Source organism: Acinonyx jubatus, chromosome E3, assembly GCF_027475565.1.
Source record: "Acinonyx jubatus isolate Ajub_Pintada_27869175 chromosome E3, VMU_Ajub_asm_v1.0, whole genome shotgun sequence".
NCBI lineage: Eukaryota > Metazoa > Chordata > Mammalia > Carnivora > Felidae > Acinonyx > Acinonyx jubatus.
In genome coordinates, this window is record NC_069398.1 from 8,557,112 (window position 1) to 8,581,043 (window position 23,932).

The window sequence follows — 23,932 nt, forward strand, 5'->3', positions numbered from 1 at the left end:
CATTTTCAAGAGTGGAATAAAAACTAACCTTGACTCCCCGCCGCCCATTACCTTATGCTAGCCCTTCCACTGTTTTCAGAAATGCTTTTTAACTTTTAAAACATCCAAGTAACAACAGCGCATGCCTTTTCCTTATAAAAGATGTTCAGTGGATACACAGTGTGTAGGTTAAAAGGGAATGCCCCCTTCCCTGCTCCCTCAGTCCCAGTGAACACACCAAAGCAAAGCCTTCTAGAACTTTACATGTATTTATAGAGAGATCTCATTATCTAGTTGGGTCTGGCGTGTTTTTTGTGTGTGTGTTTTGTGCTGTTACCATCATATATGTTTATACACCGACCCATCTGGCCAGCACGGTTTTAGCATTTGTCACCGCGTCTCAGGGATCCTTCTGTGGCGTAGTGTGGAGCCTGACTTCATTCTCTTGAGCTGGTGCGAGATGGTCCGAAACAGAGAGGGGTCGAGGATTTTGTCTCTCATCCCCTATTGATGGCTATTTATGATGTGCCTGTGGGATTTCAGCTGAGAGCGCTTGGCCACACCGATGACACAGTAAGAGAGATGCATCCCAGGACCTGGGTCCTGTTGGAAAGAGGCCTCAGCAGGTGCGGGTGGGAATAGGTTAAACAGTGAAGAGGCTCTGTCCCTACGGCCCTCCCTTGAAACCACTTCAGTCACTGGCTTCTGCTTCACGTGACAAAAAAAAGAAGCGTCCTCATCTGTGACCCAGGAGTGACCACGGCACTCGTGATAGGTTCTTGAGAGCCTTCAATGACTAGGTGCATGTCAGATGCATCTGGAAAATGCCAGATGGTATTAGCAGCATTTAACAGTGGTATGGCCCAGTAAAGAAGCTAAAAAAATGGAGCGGAAAATAAGTCCAGCATCATTGTCTTGTGTTTGGATTGGCAGAGTAGGACCCCTGCCTTTCTTCTTCCCTGGACACCTGCTTCGCAAATCTAAATCTAATTGGTGTCTCTATGTCCAGCAGAAGGGATCCAAAGCAGTTTTTTCTCTGGTGTAAAAGAGAGTAGCATTCATAAGGATTGCAGGGTCGATTCCCCACCCTTCTGGGACAGGATGGCCTGGGATGGCCTGGGGCCAGGGCCAGAAGTGAGCCCCTTGCTGTGGTGTTGATTGCTCCTGTCTCTCCAAAGGTGGCCCACATGAAGAGCAAAGACAATCGGATTAAGCTGATGAATGAGATTCTCAACGGGATCAAAGTGCTAAAGCTGTACGCGTGGGAACTGGCCTTCAAAGACAAGGTGCTGGCCATCAGGCAGGAGGAGCTGAAGGTGCTGAAGAAATCGGCCTACCTGGCAGCCGTGGGGACCTTCACCTGGGTCTGCACACCTTTCCTGGTGAGTGAGGCCAACCTGATCCCGGCCCCCCTCGCTTTATGTTTTGTTGTGTTTGCAAACCTACATATTTTTAAAAGGTCATGAGTTAGCAGGGCCGTCTTCTCCCACTCCCTTCACGAAGTGCTCCCTCCCCACAAATTTATGTTATTCAACAGCACTCAGTAGCTTCCAGCCCAGGGACACTCCAAAGTAGCCAGTTCAGGAACCGCTTGCTGGGCTCACGAGATAAGAAATTTGTGCCAGAATGCCAGTCAGGCTCCCTGCTTCCTTCCCTGAGAGCGTCTTCCTAAGAAAGCAGACCAGCTGAACCCAGCGGTGTTCTTGGTGCCACATTTGGGCTACATAACAGTGTCAGCTTCTGATCTCTTGCCGGCTGGTCACAAACCGTGGAGGTGGCAGAGCCAGACGCACTGCACAATGTCCTTGTTTACTGTCTGTCTGTCTCCACTAGAATGTCAGCTCCGGGAAGGCAGGGACTGTGTCTTCTCTGTTTATTGCTACACCCTCAGTGCATACAATAGTGCATAGTAGGTGCTCAACACATACTGGTCATTCACTGTAAAAACAACAACAGGTGAAACGATTCAGAAAGTCCGAAGATGAAAATATATTGTCTTCCCTTCCGTCTGTCCCTTTCCTCCAAAGCGACAGTTTCATGTATCTTTTTAGAAAAGAAATATTTGTGGATGTAGTTGGTAAAAAAAAATATTCTTAATATATTCAAATAGAGTCATACATACTTAGTGTTCTATACCTCTTTTGTACTTTGAGATATGACCATTTCGTGCATTCACATCTGCTTCATCTGTTTGTTTATTTATTTTGGAAGAGAGAGCGCACATGAACAGGGGAGGGGCAGAGTGGGAGGGAGGGAGGGGGTGGGAATCCCAGGCAGGCTCTACACTGTCAGCACAGAGCCCGATGTAGGGCTTAAACTGATGTACTGTGTGATCATGACCTGAGCTGAAATCGAGAGTCAGACGCGTAACCGATGGAGCCACCCAGGCGCCCTGCTTCATCTGTTGTAATGAAGCATGGATGTTCAGTGCATGACTGTGCCAGAGTGGACTTAAGCGATCTCTTATTGCTGACTTTTTAGGATAGTCCCTGTTCTTTGCTATTATGATCCGTGTTGCATTGAATGTTCCGATATGCAAGTCTTGAATCCTTTAATGGGTCTTTCCCTTGCTGGCCAACTTTGAAAGTTTAAAGACAAAGTTTCTACCCCTAGACCACGAGACCATATAAAGATGGGCTGTGGAAACCCCTTAGGCACAGTGCACTGTTACGAATAGTTAAGAATAGGGGCGCCTGGGTGGCTCAGTCGGTTGAGCGTCCGACTTTGGCTCAGGTCATGATCTCACGGTTCATGAGTTCGAGTCCCACGTCGGGCTCTGTGCTGACAGCTCAGAGCCTGGAGCCTGTTTCTGATTCTGTGTCTCCTTCTCTCTCTGCCCCTCCCCCACTCACACTCTGTCTTTCTCTATCAAAAAAAATAAACACTAAAAAAAAAAAAAGAATAGGGGCACCTGGGTGGTTTAGTGGGTTGAGTGTCTGACTTCAGCTGAGGTCATGATCTCCCCATTTCATGAGTTCGAGCCCCACATCTGGCTCTGTGCTGACAGTGCAGAGCCTGCTTGGGATTCTTTCTCCCTCTCTCTCTGCCTCTCCCCCACTCACACTGTCTCTGTCTCTCTCAAAATAAATAAACTTAAAAAATATATAGTTAAGAATCATGCCCCCGGGTTCATTTTTTTGTGTCTTTATATTTTTAATTATATCATTATTTTAATGCTGTCCTAATAATGACTGTTACTTCTCAGCCCTGTTGGCGAATATATATTCTTATGGGAGGTTTCTGTGAACTGCAGTCACGCGTTTTCATAAATGGGAAGCTTTTCTATTACAGTATTATCAGCTTCATTCGAGTCACAGGTGGAATGTTTAAGGAAAGTCTTGCATTTTCAGGGTGTGTCAAAGTGTGTTCCTTCTGACGCTGGGTTTTTCATCAGGCTCGACTTCATGTCTCCCAGAGTCTGAACTCGCCCAGGAGGCAGTGGGGTGGAAAGCAGTGAGGATCCAACTCGAGCCCACATCAGAATCACCTGGGAGGCTTGTTGAAACAAGACCCAGTAGGTCTGGGTGGGGCCTGAGTATTTGCATTGCTGACGGGTTCCCTGGCGTTACCGATTGCCCTTGGTTGGGGTCCACACTTTGAGGAGTGGAGTAGATGCCCACTGTTGACAGTGTGGTCCGAGGCCCAGTAGCATCAGCATCGCCAAGTTGCTTATTAGAAATGGAGACTCAGGCCCTACTGCAGACCGGCCTAAAACAGGATCTGAATTTACTGAACACCTCCGCCCCGCACCCAGGTGGTGGGTACGCACATTGAAGTTTGAGAAACGCTGGCAAAAAGCAGAAGTGAGCAAACCTTTTCTACAAAGGAGCAGTCCGTAAACGTAGACATTCTGAGCCATCCAGCATCTGCCCCAACTCTTGTCGTCTGCCAGTGTGGCCGTGCATAATACCTCCATAAACGGACGTGGCTGTGTTCCTGTAAAAATGTATTTATAGACCCTGAGATTTGAATTTCGTGTCATCTTCCTGGGTCATAAAATACTATTATTTTGATATTTAAAAAAAAATGAATCGTGTAAAATGGTTTAAGTGCGTGGGCCAGACAGACAAAAACAGGTGTGGAACCCTGGCTTGGAGTCTGGATGCCTGCTGAATTTTACTGCCAGCTCGCGGTGTGCCCTGAGGCCGGTCAGTCTACCTCCCTGCCTCTGGGTTTTTGCAAAAGAAATACGAAGGGGTTAGGCCACAGGGCTTGTCACGTGTGGGCCCCTGCCTGCCCCCCGCTCCCATGCCCACCCTGGACATCCCCAGCCAGTCATGGGGTTCTCTCCCAGGCGGCCCGCCAGGTGATTGCTGTCAGCTGACTACAGTTGGCACACGAAGTGACATCTTTTAGCTGTTCTGGGACTCCGAGTTCTGTTCGATCCTTTCTGGCTCACATGCACCAGCCTTCTGGGCTAGAAGGTTCTGCCAGCTCATTCTTTCAGAACACTCCGGTCTCCCTAACTTTCTCCAGGTCTCTGACGGCTTTCTTTGGTTTTTAGAAGTAAAAAGTATTCGAAGACTGGATGGTGGTTATGTAGGGTGTGCTTTTGATTATTTTTCCTTTAAACTGTTAAATAGTTTCTGTGTGTTTGTAACTATTAAATATTCTGCTTTGCACAGGTGATACTCATTCTTTTTTAATTTTAGTTTTGCCTGTTTTGAGGCAGAGAGAGAAAGAATGCAAGCAGGGGAGGGGCAGAGAGGGAGGGAGACAGAATCCCAAGCAGGCTCTGTGCTGTCAGCTCGAACCACGACATCATGACCGAGCCAAAATCAAGAGTCGGACGTGGGGCCCCTGGGTGGCTCAGTTAAGCGTCTGACTCTTGGGTTCAGCTCAGGTCATGATGTCACAGTTTGTGAGATAGCGTCAGGCTCTGTGCAATGTGACCATCACAGGTGTCTCCAGACTTTGTCAGGTGTCCCTCCAGTTGAGAACTGCTGGTCTGCACAGAGAGGCACAGCCTTTTTCCTCTTCAGCCCTAGTCACTCAGCCTCTATCTTTTTTTTTTTTTGAGTGCACAGAAAGCCTGTGCATAAATCAGCATAGCAGTGACTATGCATAATAAATGTAATTAAACCTATGCATCTCTTTTATTTACTTTACTTTCATACAAGTGATGGCAAATCATAAAGAAATCCAAGGCGTTTTGAATTGTACTTTTTGTTTTTTTTCTAATAGGTAAAGATCTGCAGCCAGGGGGAGTAAGTGACAGGGTTTTTTTAATCTGTGGGTTTGGTTAGACTTCAGTTGGGGAAACCTTTTCCCATGACCCTTGGTTCTGGTCCTCAGGTCCTCTGACCCAGTGTATTGTTTCTAGCTTGTCCCCTGTATGTGCTGACTTTTCACTTCACGTCTCCTGCCCTAGCCTCCACCAGAAAGCCATGGCCCAGGAGATGCTTAAGAGGGGGACTGGCTTTTCTGGACCGTGAATTTGCCACTCACTATGGGGGAGTGGGGATGGGGAAAGGCAGGGGCAGCGGGCTCCCAGAGGCGGAGTCCATTAAGTTGCTGGGCATGAAACCGATGAGCCTGGGTGTCACTTGGGGACCGTGGCCCCGGCCCAGACACCTAAGCCTCTGACTACATTAGGATGAAATATGTAGCGTTTGGTTCTCTTGGAAGGTGTTGGCCTATTCTTTCCACTGGCGAATTCCTGCGCTTCAAGAATGATGAGGTGTTTACCCCCCAGTAGGGTTGATGGAAGACAGAGGCCTAGGGAGGTCAGACAGGAGCAGGGCTGACATTGTGGCGAGATTAATGGGCCTGTTTTTCTGAAATGCAGAGCCTGGCATCTATCATGTACGCTTAATGCACTTTGCTAAAATAGTAGCCCCAGGCAGCCGTCAATATTTAGCATTTTCTGTCTTAGAAGATTTATGAGCTTTTCGCCTTCTATTTACCCTGTATCTCCCTTCGTTAGGACAATTATCATTCCATATGGCAATTATTCTCTGCTGATCAGATCATACATGGACCTTATCTTTTTTTTTCCCCCCCCTGCTTGTATCTCTGGGCACGTGGTACACATTCATTAAATGTAATGTGGAGGAAAACCTGAATGAGTAAAAGATTTGAATAAGCCATGTTAGGAAATATTTTTCAATTGGCAGAAACCTAACTCCAACTGACTAGAGTTAAAAAAAAAAAAGTGGGATTTTTAAGTCACAAAATTGAAAAGTATAGGAAAGTGCTGGTTTTGAGCATGAGTGGGGTTTCAGGAATGGCTGGATCTAGGTATTTCAAAGGGAATGACCCCCTCTCTGTCTCTCAGCTCTGCATTCTCCATGGGGTTTTCTTTGGGGCAGTTCATTTATGGCCAAAGTCATGTCCTGATACTCGGAGAGATTTTGTTTCCCAAAAGAAAATTGCAGTATTGTAACCAGAAGCAGGCATGGATGCTGGGCAGACAAAAAGAACACAGGTCCACACACACAAGAGGAGTTGGGCTGGAGTAGATGGGCTCACCTGTGAGCTGCATTTCTCAATGTGGAGGCACTCTTAGCTCTTGGAGCGGCACCCTTGTTCTTCATTGCTTGCAGAAAACTCCTCACCTCCTTGACTTTCACCCATTACAAGGCTGTGGCACACTCCAGCCCCCAACTCGCCTACAGCCCCAGTCTTTGCGCTGACCCCACTTGCCTCCACACACGTCCAGATACCCCGCTGCTGGAGAGAACTCCGTTGACACCTGCTTCCCCCAGACTGTGAGTCTCAGGAATGCCCAGCCTGCCTTGCCCCTCGCCACACAGTGCTGGTACACAGCAGGTGCTCAATTAGTCGTTGAGGAAGAATGAACTCCACTTCCTGGAGAAGCCAGGGCTGTGGAACTGATGGGCCACGTGCGGTTGCTCCCTGTCTTCGTGCAGATAGTAAATACACCATATAGCACGCTAATCCGTTGGGCTACGGTAAAGAAAAAGATGCGAGACAGAGCAGTAGGGAGGGCTTGTGGTTTTAAAAAGGGTGGTTGAGCGCCTCACTGAGGAGGTGACGCTTGAGTAAAGGCCCGGTGGAAGTGAGGGCCCCCACCAGGGAGAGGGGGAAAAGCACATGCAAAGGCCCTGTGGCAGGACTGTGCTCACCCCATAGAGGGAATAGTCATGGAGGCCACTGGGGCTGGAACGGCACGAGTGGGCGGAGGATAGGAGAGGAGGTCAGGCAAGTTACAGGGAAAGGATTTTACAAACCAGACAAGCCCTGGGGCCTGAGTGAAGACTTGGCTTCTCCACTAAGTAAAGCAGACTGACTTTAGGGAGGTGGTTTTTTTGTTCTTAGTTTTTTTTTTTTTTTGCTGAGATATAATTCACTGTTTTAAAGCATACAACCCAGTGGTGTTTAATATGTTCACAAGGTTGTGCAACCATCAGCCCTGTCTAGTTCCAGAACATTTCTAACAGCCCAGAAGGGAGCCCTGTAGTCACTGACAGTCCCTCCCTACTCTCCCAGCTCTAGCTAGCACATGTTAACCTACTTTTTTTTTTTAATGTTTATTTATCTATTTTGAGAAAGAGAAAACAAGCAGAGAAGGGTCAGAGAGAGGGAGAGAAAGAATCCCAAGCAGGCTCCGTGCTGCCAGTGTGGAGCTGAACCTGGGGCTCGAACCCCCGAACCGTGGGATCATGACCTGAGCCAAAATCTAGACTTGGACGCCTGACCCACTGAGCCACCCAGGCGCCCCACTCATCTCCTTTCTGTCTCTGTAGTTTGCCTCTTGTGGACGTTTCCTATCCCTGGGATCACATAAGACACGGTCTTTGATGCTCGTTCTGGCTTCTCTTTGATTTAGCATCATGTCTTCACGGGTCATCCATATTGTAGCACGTGTCAGCACTTCATTCCTTTTTATGGCTGAATACTGTTCCTTTGTGTGGATCTGTCGGGCATTTTGAGTGAGAGTGTCTTCAGCTGAGAGGCTAGTGCGTCATGTAGCTTGTTGATGTCTCAGAGCCAGAACAGGAACCAGCTCCAGCTCTCCTTTGCAGTGCCTTGCCCTTGGGGCCCGGTGAATAGATTCTTTGGAAGAGTGGACCAAGGAGTTTGGACTGGGTCCTGTAACCAGAAATAAAAACAGCTGCCATATATTGCGTTTTACCGTGCGCCGGGCAGTGTGCTAAGCACTTTGCTTAAATGCCTGCTTTGTCGCGGCCAGCAGCCCTGTGCACGTGGAGCCGGATTCCCTTATTTTGTAGATAGGAAAACAGAGGCTTGCTTGGAGTCGGGAGGTGACACAGGGTCACACAGCTGACTCCCGGCAAAGCTGTTGGTTTTCATTTTTAAGCTGTGTTGCCTTCTGGTAGGTAGCAAAGAAATGAGGCAGCAAACACCCTGAAAATGCCCTTGGACCACTGCCGCACCAGGGACAGGGCTCAAACTCAGACATCCTGGCTCCCGGCAGCCTGCTCTGAGCTTAGAAAGGCAGAGGCCTGGGCAGTTTATTTCCCACAGGGAAAGCCTTTAATGGCTTCTGTGATCCTGGGGCTGATGTGGGGGGCAGGGACTTGTGTCTGTCTGTCGGGGTCCAGGGTTGTCCAGATTGCTTCTGATAGCGTGTCCTGGGTGATCTCGTGGGACACCTGTTATTGGCCTCGCCCGGCAACACCTGGCAATTCTGTGTCACCAGCAGTAAAGGGAGAGGCACAGAAATCCCCCTGGTGATCTCATGCCTCCCTCCCCAGCTGAGCAGCCCAGCCCTGGATTATTGAGGGCGTCCTCCCTTTCTCCTGGTCAGGGAGGTAATGTGCTGCTGTCTCAGACAACTGAACCCCCATCCTGGTCGGCCTGCAGCCTGCGTAGTAAAATCCCAGGAGACACCCCAGGGCTTAATGCAAGTCTGACTTCTGGGAAAAGTGGTACCTTTGGCCGTTATTTTTGTTTTCCCTTTTGTTTTTTAATTTTTTTTTTTATATTTATTTTTGAGAGAGAGAGACAAAGGGTGAGCGGGGGAGGGGCAGAGAGAGAGGGAGACACAGAATCCAAAGCAGGCTCCAGGCTCTGAGCCGTCAGCACAGAGCCCGACATGGGGCTCAAACCCACGACCCATGAGATCATGACCTGAGCCAAAGTTGGACGCTTAACTGACTGAGCCACCCAGGTGCCCCTCTTTTTTTTTTTTTTTTTTTTAATGTTTTACTTAGTTTTGAGAGAGTGCAGGCAGGGAACGGGCAGAGAGAGAGAGAGGAACAGAGGATCCAAAGTGGGCTCCACGCTGACAGCACAGAACCTGACGTGGGGCTCGAACCTCAAGATCATGACCTGAGCCGAAGTCGGACGCTCAGTCCGCTGAGCCACCCAGGTGCCCTGATCCCCCCCCTTTTTTTTTTTTTAAATGTTCCTTTCCCGGGGATATAAAATCATAAATTCTGTGAGCTGGAAGGAACTTGAAATAGCGGCATTCCCTGTCGCCTCCACACCCATTTCACGGATCAGGCATGTGAGGCATGGCGAGAGGAGGTATCCTGCCTGGGGATTGTCCTAGGTACCGAGAATGCTGCCCGGGACAAACCCCACGCCTGACTTGGTGGAGGTCATGTTGCAGTGCAAGAGACCGACAACAAATACCTACAGTCCTGCAGTAAAAGGTAGCAGTAGGTGCGGTGACATGCGGGAGGTGCAGTAGGTGCAGTCACAGGGTTGTTTCAGGCAGAGGGGGGTGGGGTGGCCTCTCGGAGGGTCAGCGGGAGGAGCCAGGCCGCGGTCTGCATGGAAGGTCGTTTCCGGAAGAGAAGGTTGCAGGGGCAACGGCCCAGAGGTGCGATTCTACTCCTGAGGAATTCTCTGGATATCTGTACGGTGTGCTTTGGAGAAGGTTGGTGCAGAGGCCACGACTTCCAGCTCCTGGTCACTCACCTGTCTAGTTCCTTGAGTGTTTAGTGAGTGCCTGCCGTGTTCTAGACACTGTCTTAGGTGTTTTCACCTGCCTCTGGTGGCCTGTCACGGGGCAGGCCTGACCACACTGCCCAGGGGACACAAGTCAGTAAAGGACGCTCTGTTTGCAGGTGGCCCTGTCTACATTTGCCGTCTACGTGACTGTCAACAAGAACAATATTCTGGATGCCCAGAAAGCTTTCGTGTCCTTGGCCTTGTTCAACATCCTCCGGTTTCCCCTGAATATTCTCCCCATGGTCATCAGCAGCATCGTGCAGGTACAGGCGAGGCTGGGGTGGGGGTGGGGGGTCAGGGAGGGATTCTCTGGGGACAGGAAGCAGGAGGGGAAATGACGCAAATCCCGCTCTGTACCGCTCCCTCTGTGTGACCCGTCCCACCGTGCCCGGTTGGCTCGATGAGGCCCCCACGGGGGGCTTTCGTGCTGTTTTGCTCATAGCCCAAAGAAAGGAATCCGTTTTACGTCTTGGCGAGGAACTCACATGTGAGCATACAAAGCAAATATTGAATGCAGCCAGGTGCTCTGTAAGATTCTGAAATATTTTATCGTGTTCTGATCTGGTCTGTTCCACCCGGCCCTATCTTCACCTGCTTTTTCAAAGAGTGCACCTCTGGACTTACTAAATTGATTTCCCAACCCACTGATGGGCCTTGACCCACCATTGGAAAAACCCCAACCCAGACCCACCCAGAGTTAACAAGGTCCACACAGTGACCCTGTGAAGAGAGGAAACCGGCCACTTAGTCGCTCTGTGATGCTCCCACCACTTTCCTGCCGGTAGTATTTTTCGCATTTTTCTCACCAGTGTTGAACACGTTCATGTTGAAAACCCCATTTTCAGCCACAGATCAGCCTTAAGATTGGGTTGTACAGCTCTGTGGGTATGCTTTATTAAAAAAATAATGAAATAAACGAGGAAACGGGGGCTTCTGGGTGGCTCAGTCGGGTAAGCATCTGACTTCGCCTCAGGTCATGATCTCATAGTTAGTTCGTGGGTTAAAGCCCTGTGTTGGGCTCCATGCTGGCCACGTGGACCCTCCTTGAGATTCCCTCCCTCCCTCTCTCTCTCTCTCTCTCTCTCTCTCTCTCTGCCCTTCCCCCACTTGTGCTTTCTCCCTCTCTTCCAATAAATAAATAAACTTAAGAAAAAAAATAAGCCAGCAAATAAAACCCCCTTTTATTATGAATAAATTCAGACGTACACACAGGTAGGGAGAGAACAGTATAATAATAATGAACTGTGTGTAGCACTCCCCAGATTCAACATTTTGCCACACTTGATTCATCTAAATCTTCTTGTCTCCTCTCCTGCCCCACTTCCTTCCTTTCTTTCTCTGCTGAAGAAACTTATTTATCTATCTATCTATCTATCTATCTAAGATTTTATTTTTAAGTAAGCTCTACACCCAACTCAGGGCTTGAACTCACAGCCCTGAGATCAAGAGTCGCATGCTTCACAGACTTAACCAGCCAGGTGCCCCTGAAGAATTCCAAAGCAAATCCCAGACCTCTTGACATTGCACCCATAAATGCTTCAGCATAAATTTCTTCTGCTTTGTTTTTTTTTTTTTTCAACTTATCTTTAGTGAGATAGAGTTGATAAGTACCGTTGCTTAAATTCAAGGTACACACAGCGTGTTGATTTCATATGCTGGCGTATTGCAATGGCATTACCTCGGGCATGTTACCTAACACCTCTGTCACATCACATGATTTTCGTTTCCTTACCAGTAAGAAGCCAACTTGAAGTTCATAAACAGTGTTGTTGACTGTGGTCACTCTGCATTATATCTCAGGGACTTAGTTATCCACTGGTAGCAAGTTTTTTTAATTTTTTAATTATTATTTTTTTTTAATCTTTATCTACTTTTGAGAGAGAGACAGAGTGCGAGTGGAGGAGGGACAGAGAGAGAGGGAGACGCAGAATCTGGAGCAGGCTGCAGGCCCTGAGCTGTCAGCATAGAGTCTGAAATGGGTCTCAAACCCATGGACTGTGAGATCATGACATGAGCTGAAGTCGGACGCTTAACCGACTGAGCCACCCAGGTGCCCCCACTGTTAGCAAGTTTTTAACCCTTACGCGGGACTACTGCCTTTGGTCATTGTTTCTACAAGTCCCTTGTCATCTGGGATAGTCCCCCTACCCTCTTTTTTAATACGAATCGTGGGCTTTTAAAGGAAAACAAACAAGAACCAAAACCTGTTCTGTTTTTTATTCTAAGTCCCGCTCTTGTAGGAAACGCAGAGCCTCCAGAAATGAGGGAGGATGTGGGCCCCTCCACACCCAGAGGAAACCACTGAAAGTCGGCCTCGGTCTGTTTTCGCAAAAATGCTTTTAAAAATAACTGCACCCTGTAATTGCCTTCTCTGTAGGCGAGTGTCTCCCTCAAACGCCTCAGGATCTTTCTGTCTCACGAGGAGCTGGAGGCCGACAGCATCGAGCGGAAGCCTGGCAAAGACGGTGTGTGCATTTGTTTCCCCTGTACCTCGAAGGCTACCCTTGGGTTTGGCTGTGCCCAGAAGCCCGTCTGCGAGGCCCCAGGGAGCGGGGGCTCTGCAGAGTGGGGTGGCCTTATCTTGCACCGCCCAGGCGGCTGAACTTCAGCTTGTTTCCTTGGTGGGTCCTCACCGAGAGGCAGCTGGAGGTGAGGCCTCCTGCCGAGGGACAGGATCCAGAGCTCAGATCTTGATTCTGTTCTGGGCAGATGGGCGGGCAAACCGAGGACGGATGTTGGGAGACCAGCTCCAACCTTCCTGCTCTGTGTCCTTCGGCAGGTCACTTCACTGCTCTGAGTCTCAGTTTCCCCATATGGGTCATGAGGATGAAGGTGCCTTTCTCTAGCAGGGTGTTAACGTGGATTTTTATTGTTGATTGGGTTTTGTTGTTTTTTGGGGGTTTTTTTTGTTTTTTTTGTTTTTTTTGTTTTTTTTTTTGTAGCTTACTAATTTATCCTTTCCTCATCAATCCCCCTGAGTGGGGATCTTACTCATGGCTATATCTCTAAGCACTTAATAATAAATATTCATAGCATTACGAGCAGTGACTGCTTCCACTTAAGTGACACTCCTGTCACGCACTTTCTGCTCTAAGGACGTGCAGACACTACCCCACCCGCTGCTCACACATCACACAGAGAAGCTCTGGAAACCCCCATTTTACAGATGAGGAAACTGGCCTAAGTGACCTGCCTGAGATCACACAGCTAATAAGAAGTAGAGTCAGAATTTGCACCCACAGCCGGCCAGTGGAATCTGTGCTCCAGTCCACTGGACAGTGTCTCCCTCACTGAGCTTTATTGAGCACCTACTATGCACCAAGCAGCACAGCTCTGTGTGGTCCGTCTCATTATTATCGGTCCTAGTCGACAGATGAGGAAAATGAGGCACCGAGAAGTTAAGTAACTGGCTCAAGGCTCTCCAGCTAGGACATATCCACGCGGGGATTGGACTCAAACAGTCGGGCTTGGGAGCCCAGTAAATACTGTCCGAGGCATGAATGTGTGTAGACGTTGGTTGTAAGGTACAAGTAGTGCCTGGCACCAAGTAGGCATTCAGATGTCTTCGGTGGTGTGTGCAACGCTTAGCCCAGTGCCTGCTGACCCAGTGGTCGTGGTGGCCGTTATGTCCCTAGCGTAAGAGAGGAGCGATCTGGGACATTTTCAACTCAGCCGTCTACGGCCAGGTTCCCCAGCCTCGGCACTGCTGCCACTCAAGGCCAGATGGTCCTTCGCTGTGTGTGTGTGTTGGGGGGGGGGTGTCCTCTGCTTTATAGGGTGCTAAAGGGCATCCCGGGCCTCCACCCACTAGATGCCAGTAGAATCCACCCCAGTTTTGACAACCAAAAATGCCTCTGGGCATTATATCCCTTGGGGGGCAAAGTTGCCCTGGTTAAGAACCACTGCTCACTGGATGCTGGAATCTTCTTCTCAACATTCCTGGCCTGTGGTTACCAGTTTCTGCCATCCTGAGGACCTAGTCTCCCCCCCACCCCCCGTAAATGGTACGGTGCCATCTACTCCTGGTTACATTTCTCTGCCTAACACAGGCCTGAAATTTGGGACAGCCCATGGAGGTTTCAGAGGAGTAAAATTGCTCACAATTACCTGCAAGTGTCCTGTTGGAAAACCCCTAGGCCTCTGGAAAACCCCAGGCTTCCTCGTGTGGTCCGGGCCTCAGCACCCCCTTTCCACCCTAATGACAGTCTCCTAGGCTGTTTGACTTATTGAGATGTTTATCCACACTCCCTGAGTGCCAGATGGGGCCACTTTGGCCACTCCTGGCCGGGTCTGGTGGTTTTCTAGCTTGTCTGACTCAAGTGGCTTTTCTTTAAATTCCTTAAATAGCACCTTCCAGTTTCCTCCTTGGTCTGTGTTACACGGGATGGGACAGGACGGGGAGGCCTGGGGACCGGGCTCGTTAGGTTAGGTTAACCAGTAACTTCCTCTTGCAATGGGCTTTTGTTTCTTCTCTGCGTGGGGGAATTTACTTCTTTATTTGACAGCTTGAAAACACGCCCATCTTATCTCTAGGTGGTTTTACGGAGGCTCATAATGAAGGGTCAAAAAAATTTTTTCTTTTTTTTTTTTTTTTTAAGTAAGGAGGCATAAAGTCTAAAAGGGAGAGAAGGGGAGAGAAAGTGAAGGAAGAGGTGCTGGGAGCTTAGAATCCCCAGGAGCCATTATCCACAGAATGCGGGCTTTGTCTACCGCTCTTCCCTCCCCCTTCCACCCTGTGATACCCCACCTCCTGTTCCACAGCCTGCTTTTTCACAGTTCACGTGCCTGCTGTTTCAGGAAGTTGGACCTGCTGCGATGGGAGCAGGGGTGGCGGGAGAAGGGATCCTGGGAGGTACATTAGGAGGCCACCCTGCAATCCAGGAGCTCTGGGCCAAGGACCCCACTTTGAACAGAAAGCAAGGGCCTAGGGGGTGGTGAGGGCCAAGGGCCAGGCCCACCCGATGGAGAGCAGTGCTTGTTCCCTGTTGACCCTGGCTTCTGCTCAGCGTCCCCAGCCAGAGCTGCCCGATCTTTCCAAGATGGGGGGACGGGGACCTCAGAGCTATGAGTAAACCCCCAGGGGCTCCCCCCACCCTGTGCGAGATGGGCATCTGGATGGTGTAACCTTCGAGGCAGAGCCCTGTTGTGGTTCCTTCTGCTTTGTGGGTCTGGTTGGGTTTCTTTAGAAACCAGAGCTAATGTAACCACATAATGTCTAGTGCAAGTATCTAGCACCTGCCATTGAACTTTAAAAAAGATAAGAGAAAAAAAAAAAAAAAGAGAGAGAGCCTCCTGCTCGTGCTCAGTCCCCAGGCTTCATCTGTGCCTGACCTGTTGTGTCTGGTGCTTTTCAGGTGGGGGCACAAACAGCATCACTGTGAGGAATGCCACGTTCACATGGGCCAGGAGTGACCCTCCAACGCTGAATGGGTAAGCCAGGACGTGGAGAGAGCCAGGAGGCTCTGGTCAAATGTGGATTCCAGCCACACTGTAGCTCTTTGACCCTGACAAAGCCACTGTGCCTTTCTCAGCCTCAATTTACCCGTCGGGAAATAGGTCTAGTCCTACCTGTCAGGGCTGCAGGAAGGAGCAGATGAGAGTGTGCTGGCACAGAGGGTTCCCTTGGATTGTAAAAGACAGAAACCGTGCACAGATGGGTTTGGGCAACAGTTTTTGGCTTGCATAACTCAGAGCCACTGTCAGGTACAGCATGATCCAGGGACTCTGTGCCATCAGGATTCTCTCCATCTTGACTTTGTTCGGTTTCCCTGTGTGCTGCTTCCTTCTCAAGCTGCCTCCCCACTCATGATGGGAAATAGACCCCGTCAGCTCCCAGTGTGCCTCTTACTTCGGTGGGAGACCCAGCTGGCTCTTATTGGTCCAGGTTGGGTCATGTGCCCCTCACTGAGCCAAACACTGTGCCAGGAGAGAGAGAGCGTACTGATTGGCCAGGATGGGTCTAAGGCTGCGATGCTACAGGTTGCAGGCAGGCTTGGGTCTGCTGAAAGGAATTTTTGTCGGAAGGCATTTGTCAGGATGGAATTGTTCTCTGTCCTCTCCCAGGCCTACAGCTGCCGAGTCACCCTTCCTTGCCACCTCCCCATCTGGTACCAAAGCACAGTGTCCAGGAATTGACCTGGTTCCCCAGGCAACTTGTCAAGTGCCTCTTATTTGTTTCTGAGCTGGGGAGGCCTTTCTCACCGGCTCTGTCAGGCTTCCTCAAAGGAGTCCCCAAAATACAGGGCCAGAAGGAACCTTTTTAGGGGCCAAATTTATCCCCCATGCCCCTTCACAATTACCTCCTCACTGGGTAGCCGAATTATTGCTGTATATCGACTGAGGAAGCATGGGGGACAGACTCTCTAGAGAAAAGAATCTTGGTAAAATTCTTTCTACACCTGGAAAATTCATGGTGGGGCTGCATGCTTGGGAAGTTCTTCCTTATGTCCAACTTCGCTCCTGCCTGCTTCAATTTTAGCTTTTCTCTCTTGTCTGTCTCTCTTGTCTTTTTGTTCCATGCGCCCCACCCCCACTTCCGCTCTTGAACTCCCCAAACCTTTCCCCACCCAAACCTTTTCTCTCCTCACCCTATAAAAATAACCCATTCTCACCTGGACAGTCACAGGAGCCACCTCGCTGAGCGTCCTCTTCTGTTGTGGCCCCCTCATCCATTCGCCCCTCAGCTCAGGAACAAAAGCATAATCGGTTCATGAGCTTTAAACGGTCAGCGATAGCAGAATCTAACGTTTACACTAATATGTTGAAATCGTAACGGCATCCATCGAAAAGCACAGCTAGGGTGAGTAAACCCAAAGAGGCCCTGACTGCAGCCAGCGACTGGCCCGTGTCATTGGACGGGCGGTCTTGCCAGTGGAGCCTGGAGCTTACTGTCGTACTCGGGGTACCATCGTTTGTGAAAGGATGGTTTCCATAGAGACGTGTTTCTCAGCCTTGGATTCCTCCATGGCAGGTCCCCTGCTTCAAACTCCGAGGCCCCCAGCACAGCGAGCTTTGAGGTTTTCGGGCGTGCCTGCTGCCCACCCACCTCTTCAGGGCTGGCCTTACTCCCCTCTGCCTTGTCCTGTGCCGTCGACATGTCAAGCCCCGATCACACCTGTCCGTTCACACCCTTGGGCCTTCTCTTAAGCTCTTCCTGGGTTTCTGTGTCTGGTGCTGCTTACTTTTCCTTCATAGTTCATGTTGAGGCTCCTGTCTGTCCCTCAGGTCGCCTGCATGGTTAATCTGGCCCCCTGATCATGATCTGGCCGCCCAGGTGACTCCCGCTGCCTCTCTGTCTCTAAGACACGTGCGCATCCCAGCGCCTGCCTGGAGCCTCATGTGCCCAGGCCCTCGCACCCCCCCTGAGCCAAGCTTAGCAGTAGGGACAGCGGTGGTCATTTCCAGACTGGGAAGGGTACATCCAGCTCTGGTGGGTCACCACCTGTTCAGGCAAGGGTGTGGCTGAGGCAGAGCACATTATGTCATTTCAGCATTACCTTCTCCGTTCCGGAAGGTTCCTTGGTGGCCGTGGTGGGCCAGGTGGGCTGTGGAAAGTCGTCTCTGCTCTCAGCACTCCTGGCCGAGATGGACAAGGTGGAGGGCCACGTGTCTGTCAAGGTAGGACAAGGACTGAGGGGGCTGGGGTGGGGGCGTGGCTGGCCTGAGAGGAGAGTCAAGTGTGATGCTGTGGTTTGTTTCATGGCGGCCCCTGTGCAGGAAGCGAGAGCAGCGAGGTCTGCCTCCTTCTCTCTCACTCGCCCGGCTCTTCTCTGTGCCCCCTCGAAGGCAAGAGTTGATGTCACTGATTTCCCGCTGTGTCCTAGCACAGAGAATAGTGTCCAGCAAGTAGTAGACACTCAATAAATACTCTGTGAACACATGGATGCTCCCTGGTCCACTCACTGTCTCTAATCCTCTCCCCATCCCTGGCCCTCAGTGTGCATCTTGTGGTCTCTCTTGACACGTGAGTCCCTCTGGCTTGTTGTCTCTGTCCGTGGATCTGTGTCTGTATCTCTTTTTATAAATGTAACAAAATGTAACATTTTTGGTCTGTGTCTTTGGGATATTGTGTTGGAGAATTCTTGTTAAGAGAGCTGTTTAAATTCTGAGTGTTTTCCTTGAATTCTTAATAGAAGAATGGAAGAAGAACTAGAGATTTATTGGTTTTTAAAATGCACAGGACTTGGAGCTAAGTTGGAATATTCCTCAAGAGAGAATTTAAGAGGCTGCTTCAGTGAACACATGAATCTCCCTGTAAGTCAAGAGCCTTGTTTTGTGTTTAGCTGATTCGCCATGAAGGAGTTGCCCTGGAGTAGGAAGCGTCCCTCGAAGTTTCCTGGCCACCAGTCCTTCAGCCTGGTCTGCTAGACTCATCCTGCGGTTGTTTGAGGAGGAGAGTTCTAGGCTCAGACAGGCTCGGGAGAGAATGCACACACAGCTCCCCTCCCTCTTGGAGACTTAAAATAAACGTGAATAAAGTAAAGGTTCTGAGAAATCCCACAAGGAGAAGAAAACTTACTGAAGTTTGGTTAACCCAGTGTGTTCCAGGCATACTTGGCCCGTGCAACTATTTGCATCCCCAGAACTATTGTCCCTTGGAATCTCCTCCTAGGAATGCTGGTTTATGGAGTTGTTTTTACTTCAGAGCAAAGTCATTTTTTTGTTCTTTGGGTTTTTTGTTTTTTTGTTTCGTGTTTTTGTTTGTTTATATGAGGCCCTTTAGCCTGGTATGCATCGGTAGAAAAGTATATGTTACGTTAGTTGGGTCTACACTAAAGGCATTTATTTTTAAAAAAAAAAAATTTTTTTTTTAACGTTTATTTATTTTTGGGACAGAGAGAGACAGAGCGTGAACGGGGGAGGGGCAGAGAGAGAGGGAGACACAGAATCGGAAGCAGGTTCCAGGCTCTGAGCCATCAGCCCAGAGCCCGACGCGGGGCTCGAACTCCCGAACCGTGAGATCGTGACCTGAGCCGAAGTCGGACGCTCAACTGACTGAACCACCCAGGCGCCCCATACACTAAAGGCATTTAGCTGCGGTTTTCAGAAATATTCCGTCGCTGCTTTGAAAGTACACGTTATAAAGTGAGCTTAATGGGCAGTGTGCCCTACGTTTCTGGAAGTAGACTCCAAAGTGTCCCCATTGTGTTCTGCTCCGTTAATGCGTTTCCACCACCGTAGCGCTCTTGACGTGTCGGGCTGGATGCTTTTCTGCTGTGGTGGGCTTGTCCTATGCTGTGTACCATTCTTAGCTGCATTCCTGCCCTCTGTCCACTAGATGCTGATAGCAGACTCCAGTTGTGATAACCAGGAGTGTCTAGATGTTGTCCCATGTCCCCCAGAGAGCAATATTTTTTAAAGTAAAAAAAAAAAAAAAAAGGCTTTAAATGCAGAAATGATGCATCTAGAAGTTGAGGGTGCACTGAGTATTTGGTTTGATGAACTGATTTCTCTGACTGGTTATTTTGCCCTGCAAAGGAGCATGCTAGAAATGTGTTTAAAATATTAATTTTCTCCAAATATTTTACTTGGGTATGCCGTGTCTGAATTTTCTGTGGGTTCTGTGGTGAGACTTTGTGACATTTTGGCCTCTTGTCAGTTAGGGTATTAGTTTAGTTATTTATCTGAGAATGAAGATTGAGATTTGAAATACCTGGGTCCCTCTCCCAACCGTATCCCTCTAGAATTCCGTTATGGAAGAACCTTCACTCGTAGCGGCTCCTGGGTGGCTCAGTCGGTTAAGTGTCCGACTCTTGGTAGGCTTAGGTCGTGATCTCACGGTTTGTGAGTTCAGGCCCCACATCGGGGTTTGCCTTCGCTCTCCCCCCCCCCCCCCCTGCTGCTCGCACACATGCACGCTCTGTGCGCCTGCCTCTCTCTCTCTCTCTCTCTCAAAAATAGATAAACGTTAAAAAAAAATAATAATCTTTGCTCCCCTTGCCCTTCCAGTAAAGCCCAGGCTCCTCACCCGGATCCCTGGCCTGGGGTGGGCCGGCCCTTGCTGCCCTCCAGCTCACTCCTACCTGTCTTCCCCTTCACACGATGTTCCAGTCATCCCGGCCTTCCTGTTCCTTGGATGTGCCAGGTTCTACTTGTCTCTGGACCTTTGTGCATGCTGTTCCCTCTGACTGGAATGCTTTTCCATTTCTCCTTTGTCACACCAACTAACCCTCACCTGTTGGTCCTTTGAAACAGATGACTTGACATAGAAGTAACCTTGATTAAATTTCATCAAGGATATTTCCCCAAGGAATCCTTCCCTGATGACCCAAGCTAGGTCTCTCTTTTCAAAGGACTTTTTTTTTTTTTTTTAATTTATTTATTGAGAGAGAGACAGAGAAAGAGAATCCCAGGTAGGCTTCATGTTCAGCACAGAGCCCACTGCAGAGTTCAGTCTCACAACTGTGATACTATGACCGGAGCTGAAATCAAGAGTCAGATGCTGAACCGACTGAGTCATCCTAGCTCCCTTTCAAAGGACGTTTTATTGATGTATGTATTTATTTTTATTTATTTATTTTAAAGCTTGTTTATTTGAGAGGGACAGACAGCATGAGCAGGGGAGGGGCAAAGACAGGGAGAGAGAGAGAGAATCCCAAGCAGGCTCTGTGCTGCCAGCACAGAGCCCAGTGTGGGGCTTGAACCCACAAAGTCGGGAGATAATGACCTGAGCTGAAACCAAGAGTCAGTCACTTAACCAACTGAGCTACCCAGGTGCCCCTTAAAGGACTTTTTAAAGGACTCATTTTTTTTCTCTCTTAGCATTTACCCCAAACTGTAATCAAATAATTTTTTTTTTTTATCACATCAGGGACTTCTTCTTTTTTTAAAGTTTTTTTATTTTTGGGAAACAGTGCAAGTGAGCAAGGGCAGACAGATTGGGAGAGAATCCGAGAATGCCACAGAAGGGTAGAGAGAGAGAATCCCACACAGGCTCTCCAGTATCATTGTAGAGCCTGAATCGGGGATACAGCTCACCCGATTTGGGGTTTGAACTCACAAACCATGAGATCGTGACCTGAGCTGAAGTCGGATGCTTAACTGACTGAGCCACCTAGGTGCCCCACTTCTTGAGAGGCAGGAGTTTTGTTCACTGCTAGAGGCATTTAGTGAATTCTTAACTAAATACAGAACTGTAATCTCACTAATGCGGATTTCCACTCTTGAATTCCTGATATTAGAGTCTGTGATTGACCTAGTGTGGGGTCTGATCCCAGGTCTGGCATCTGAGTCTGTCGTGACTCGGTTTCCCCCTTGCTGAGCATCTCGGGAAGTAGAATCCTCCTGGCGAGTGGATGGGCCAGCTGCCATCTTGTTAACCAAGTCTGTCTGTCTGTCTTGCTGCCTTCTGTATTTGCTGCCTAGGGCTCAGTGGCCTACGTCCCCCAGCAGGCCTGGATTCAGAATGATTCTCTCCGAGAAAATATCCTTTTCGGACGCCCCCTCCAGGAACGGTATTACAAGGCTGTGATCGAAGCCTGTGCCCTCCTCCCAGATCTGGAGATCCTGCCCAGCGGGGACCGGACGGAGATTGGTGAGAAGGTCAGTCGGTACAGCCTCAGCATGGCGCCTGTATCAGTCAACCACAAAATCTTAGGGGCTTGTGTTAAACACTTATTCTCCCTTTTGACTGTGGTTGGCTGACCCACACTGGGCTCAGTCAGGCAGCTCTGCTCCGTGTCACAGGCCAGCTGAGCTCGCCTCTAGGCCATGGGTTTGGCTGGGGTCCGTCCCGCATGGCTTCTTGCTGGGGCTTTGGCTGAAGGGGTGATAGCTCTACAGGGGACACCCTTCTCATGGTGACAGCAGAAGCCCAAGAGAGACAGAAAAACCACATGGTGTCCCTTAAAGCATATTGTCCTTTTCACCTGGTTGAACTGAAAGATGGGAGAGCAGGAAGTGTCCTTCGCCTTTGCAGTCATGTGACTGTGGAGTCACATGACAGGGCGCTCTACAGGGAGGAGGGGTGCCAGTGATTCAGATGTCCACAGTCCCTTTCAAAGCAGCGATAATAGTAAAAATAATATGGTCGCCAGCAGCTGTTGGGCATTTACTATGTGCCACGCACCATGATAGACATTTTTATGTATTTCATCCTCACGGCAAGCCCATGAGAGGGGATTGACTGTCATTTGCATTTCATGGTTGAGGAAAGAGAGGCATAGAGGGGGCTAAGTGACTTGTCCAAACACCTTCCCACTAATGTTTGCTTATTTTTGAGAGAGAGAGAGACAGAGCATGAGCGGGGGAGGAGCAGAGAGAGAGAGGGTGACAGAATCCGAAGCAGGCTCCAGGCTCCGAGCTGTCAGCACAGAGCCTGATGCGAGGCTTGAACTCACTAACTGTGAGATAATGACTTGAGCCAAAGTTGGACGGTCAACCGACTTGAGCCACCCAGGTGGCCCTGAGTTAGTTGTTTTAACGCACGTGTCTGTTTCTGCCACATGGAGACTCCTCATTGTCCCAGTCTGGCTGCCAATAAAAGTCTAGAGCGAGAGACTATGACTGGGTCTGGCGTCTGCCCCGGGCCAAAGAGCTGTGGCCGGAGGGGCCATCAAAAAGAACCTGGCTGCCTGCGCCCCACCTGGGTGTGTAGGGAGGGCAGGCATCTCTCTCAGCAGAGACTGGGCCCCGTTAACCCGGTGGGGTCCACTTGGACTTCCCAGCCATAGATGGAAATGACAGTCAGTAATCGATAATCTGTAGTCGGAGGGAGAGCTGTGACTGCTGCGGTGTGCTCCATGGAGCGCCCTGGTGTGAATTAGAAATCGGTGCCCTTCCTACTGGTGAGTGGGGGGGGGGAGCTTCGGCACCCCCAGAGTGCGGCCTGCCTTGGCTCTCTGTGGTTTCACCGTGAGTGAGAGATCAGAGCAAACGCGCCAAAGTGGTAGCTATTAACTAAAGCAGCAGCAGCAGGCTCGTGACGGCATCTGCCGGTGCCTTCTGTCAGACTCCAAGATCCGGAGCCTTCCTGTTGCTTGGTGCCACGGGCCGCCCCTTGCCGAATGCCCACACTGTGCCAGCTGTCTGCTCAGCAGCTCCCAGGGGCTCCAGTTTTCTCTTCTGCCTGTTTTAGGGCTGAGGCTGGATTCCGTGGTCGGCCTTGAGCACAGTCCGTGTAGATACAATCTCATGCCTCTGCTTCCTGCTCAGACGAGGGGAGGCGATTCAGCCCTCCAGGGCCGCCAGCGGGGGTCTGCTACCTTCTGAGCAGGGCTCCCTAGGAACCCCCCCCTTCTGCTGTGTCTCTCCCCAGGGCGTGAACCTCTCTGGGGGCCAGAAGCAGCGTGTGAGCCTGGCCCGGGCCGTGTACTGTGACTCTGACATCTACCTCTTCGATGACCCCCTGTCGGCGGTGGATGCCCATGTGGGAAAACACATATTTGAAAATGTGGTTGGCCCCAAGGGGATGCTGAAGAACAAGGTACCTGCCGAAGGGCCAGGGCTCGGCTCTGGCCGTCCTTGTGCATTTGTTCAGTCAAAATGTGCCCCCTTTGGGAATCCTTCACTTCCCACCTTTCAGGATTATTATTATTATTATTATTATTATTATTATTATTATTAATGTTTATTTATTTTTGAGAGAGTGAGTGAGCATGAACGGGGGAGGGGCAGAGAGAGAGGGAGACACAGAATCCGAAGCAGGCTCCAGGCTTCCAGCTGTCCACACAGAGTCTGACACGGGGCTCAAGCTCACAAACTGTGAGACCACGACCTGAGCCGAAGTCAAATCTTTAACTGACTGAGCCACCCAGATGTCCCCCACCCCATTTTTTTAACTGAGCCACCCAGGTGCCCCCCCCCCCCCCATTTTTTTAATTGGACTTCAGAACACGTTTCTAATGCTTGCCTTGCATGCCTTTCTGGGACAGCTTTCTTGCTCTTGTCCTTATAGGGGGACGTCCTTGACACTGACTTGAAGTCCGTGCCTTCACGTGGCCAAAGGAGGCTCCTCTTCCCGATTTAATAATGGGCGGCTTTGCAGAGGGAAATCCTATCCCTTTTGACTGATGGGGCAGCTCTCCCTTCCCTGCTGACGTGGCTGTAGGCTGAGGGACGGAGGTTGGGA

General features: G+C 49.8%; 1 protein-coding gene across 4 annotated transcripts in view; it reads left to right on the forward strand.

The window, feature by feature from the left end:
- ABCC1 (ATP binding cassette subfamily C member 1) overlaps positions 1-23,932 on the forward strand; it is a 139,120-nt gene that overhangs the window by 77,894 nt on the left and 37,294 nt on the right. For all 4 annotated transcript variants that reach the window (XM_027043173.2, XM_027043174.2, XM_053213331.1 and 1 more), the window contains exons 12-18: positions 1,158-1,361; positions 9,981-10,127; positions 12,242-12,329; positions 15,219-15,294; positions 17,355-17,481; positions 21,229-21,405; positions 23,120-23,287. In XM_027043173.2, coding sequence (XP_026898974.2) covers positions 1,158-1,361; positions 9,981-10,127; positions 12,242-12,329; positions 15,219-15,294; positions 17,355-17,481; positions 21,229-21,405; positions 23,120-23,287 — 987 coding nt within the window. The remainder of the gene's footprint in view (positions 1-1,157; positions 1,362-9,980; positions 10,128-12,241; positions 12,330-15,218; positions 15,295-17,354; positions 17,482-21,228; positions 21,406-23,119; positions 23,288-23,932) is intronic.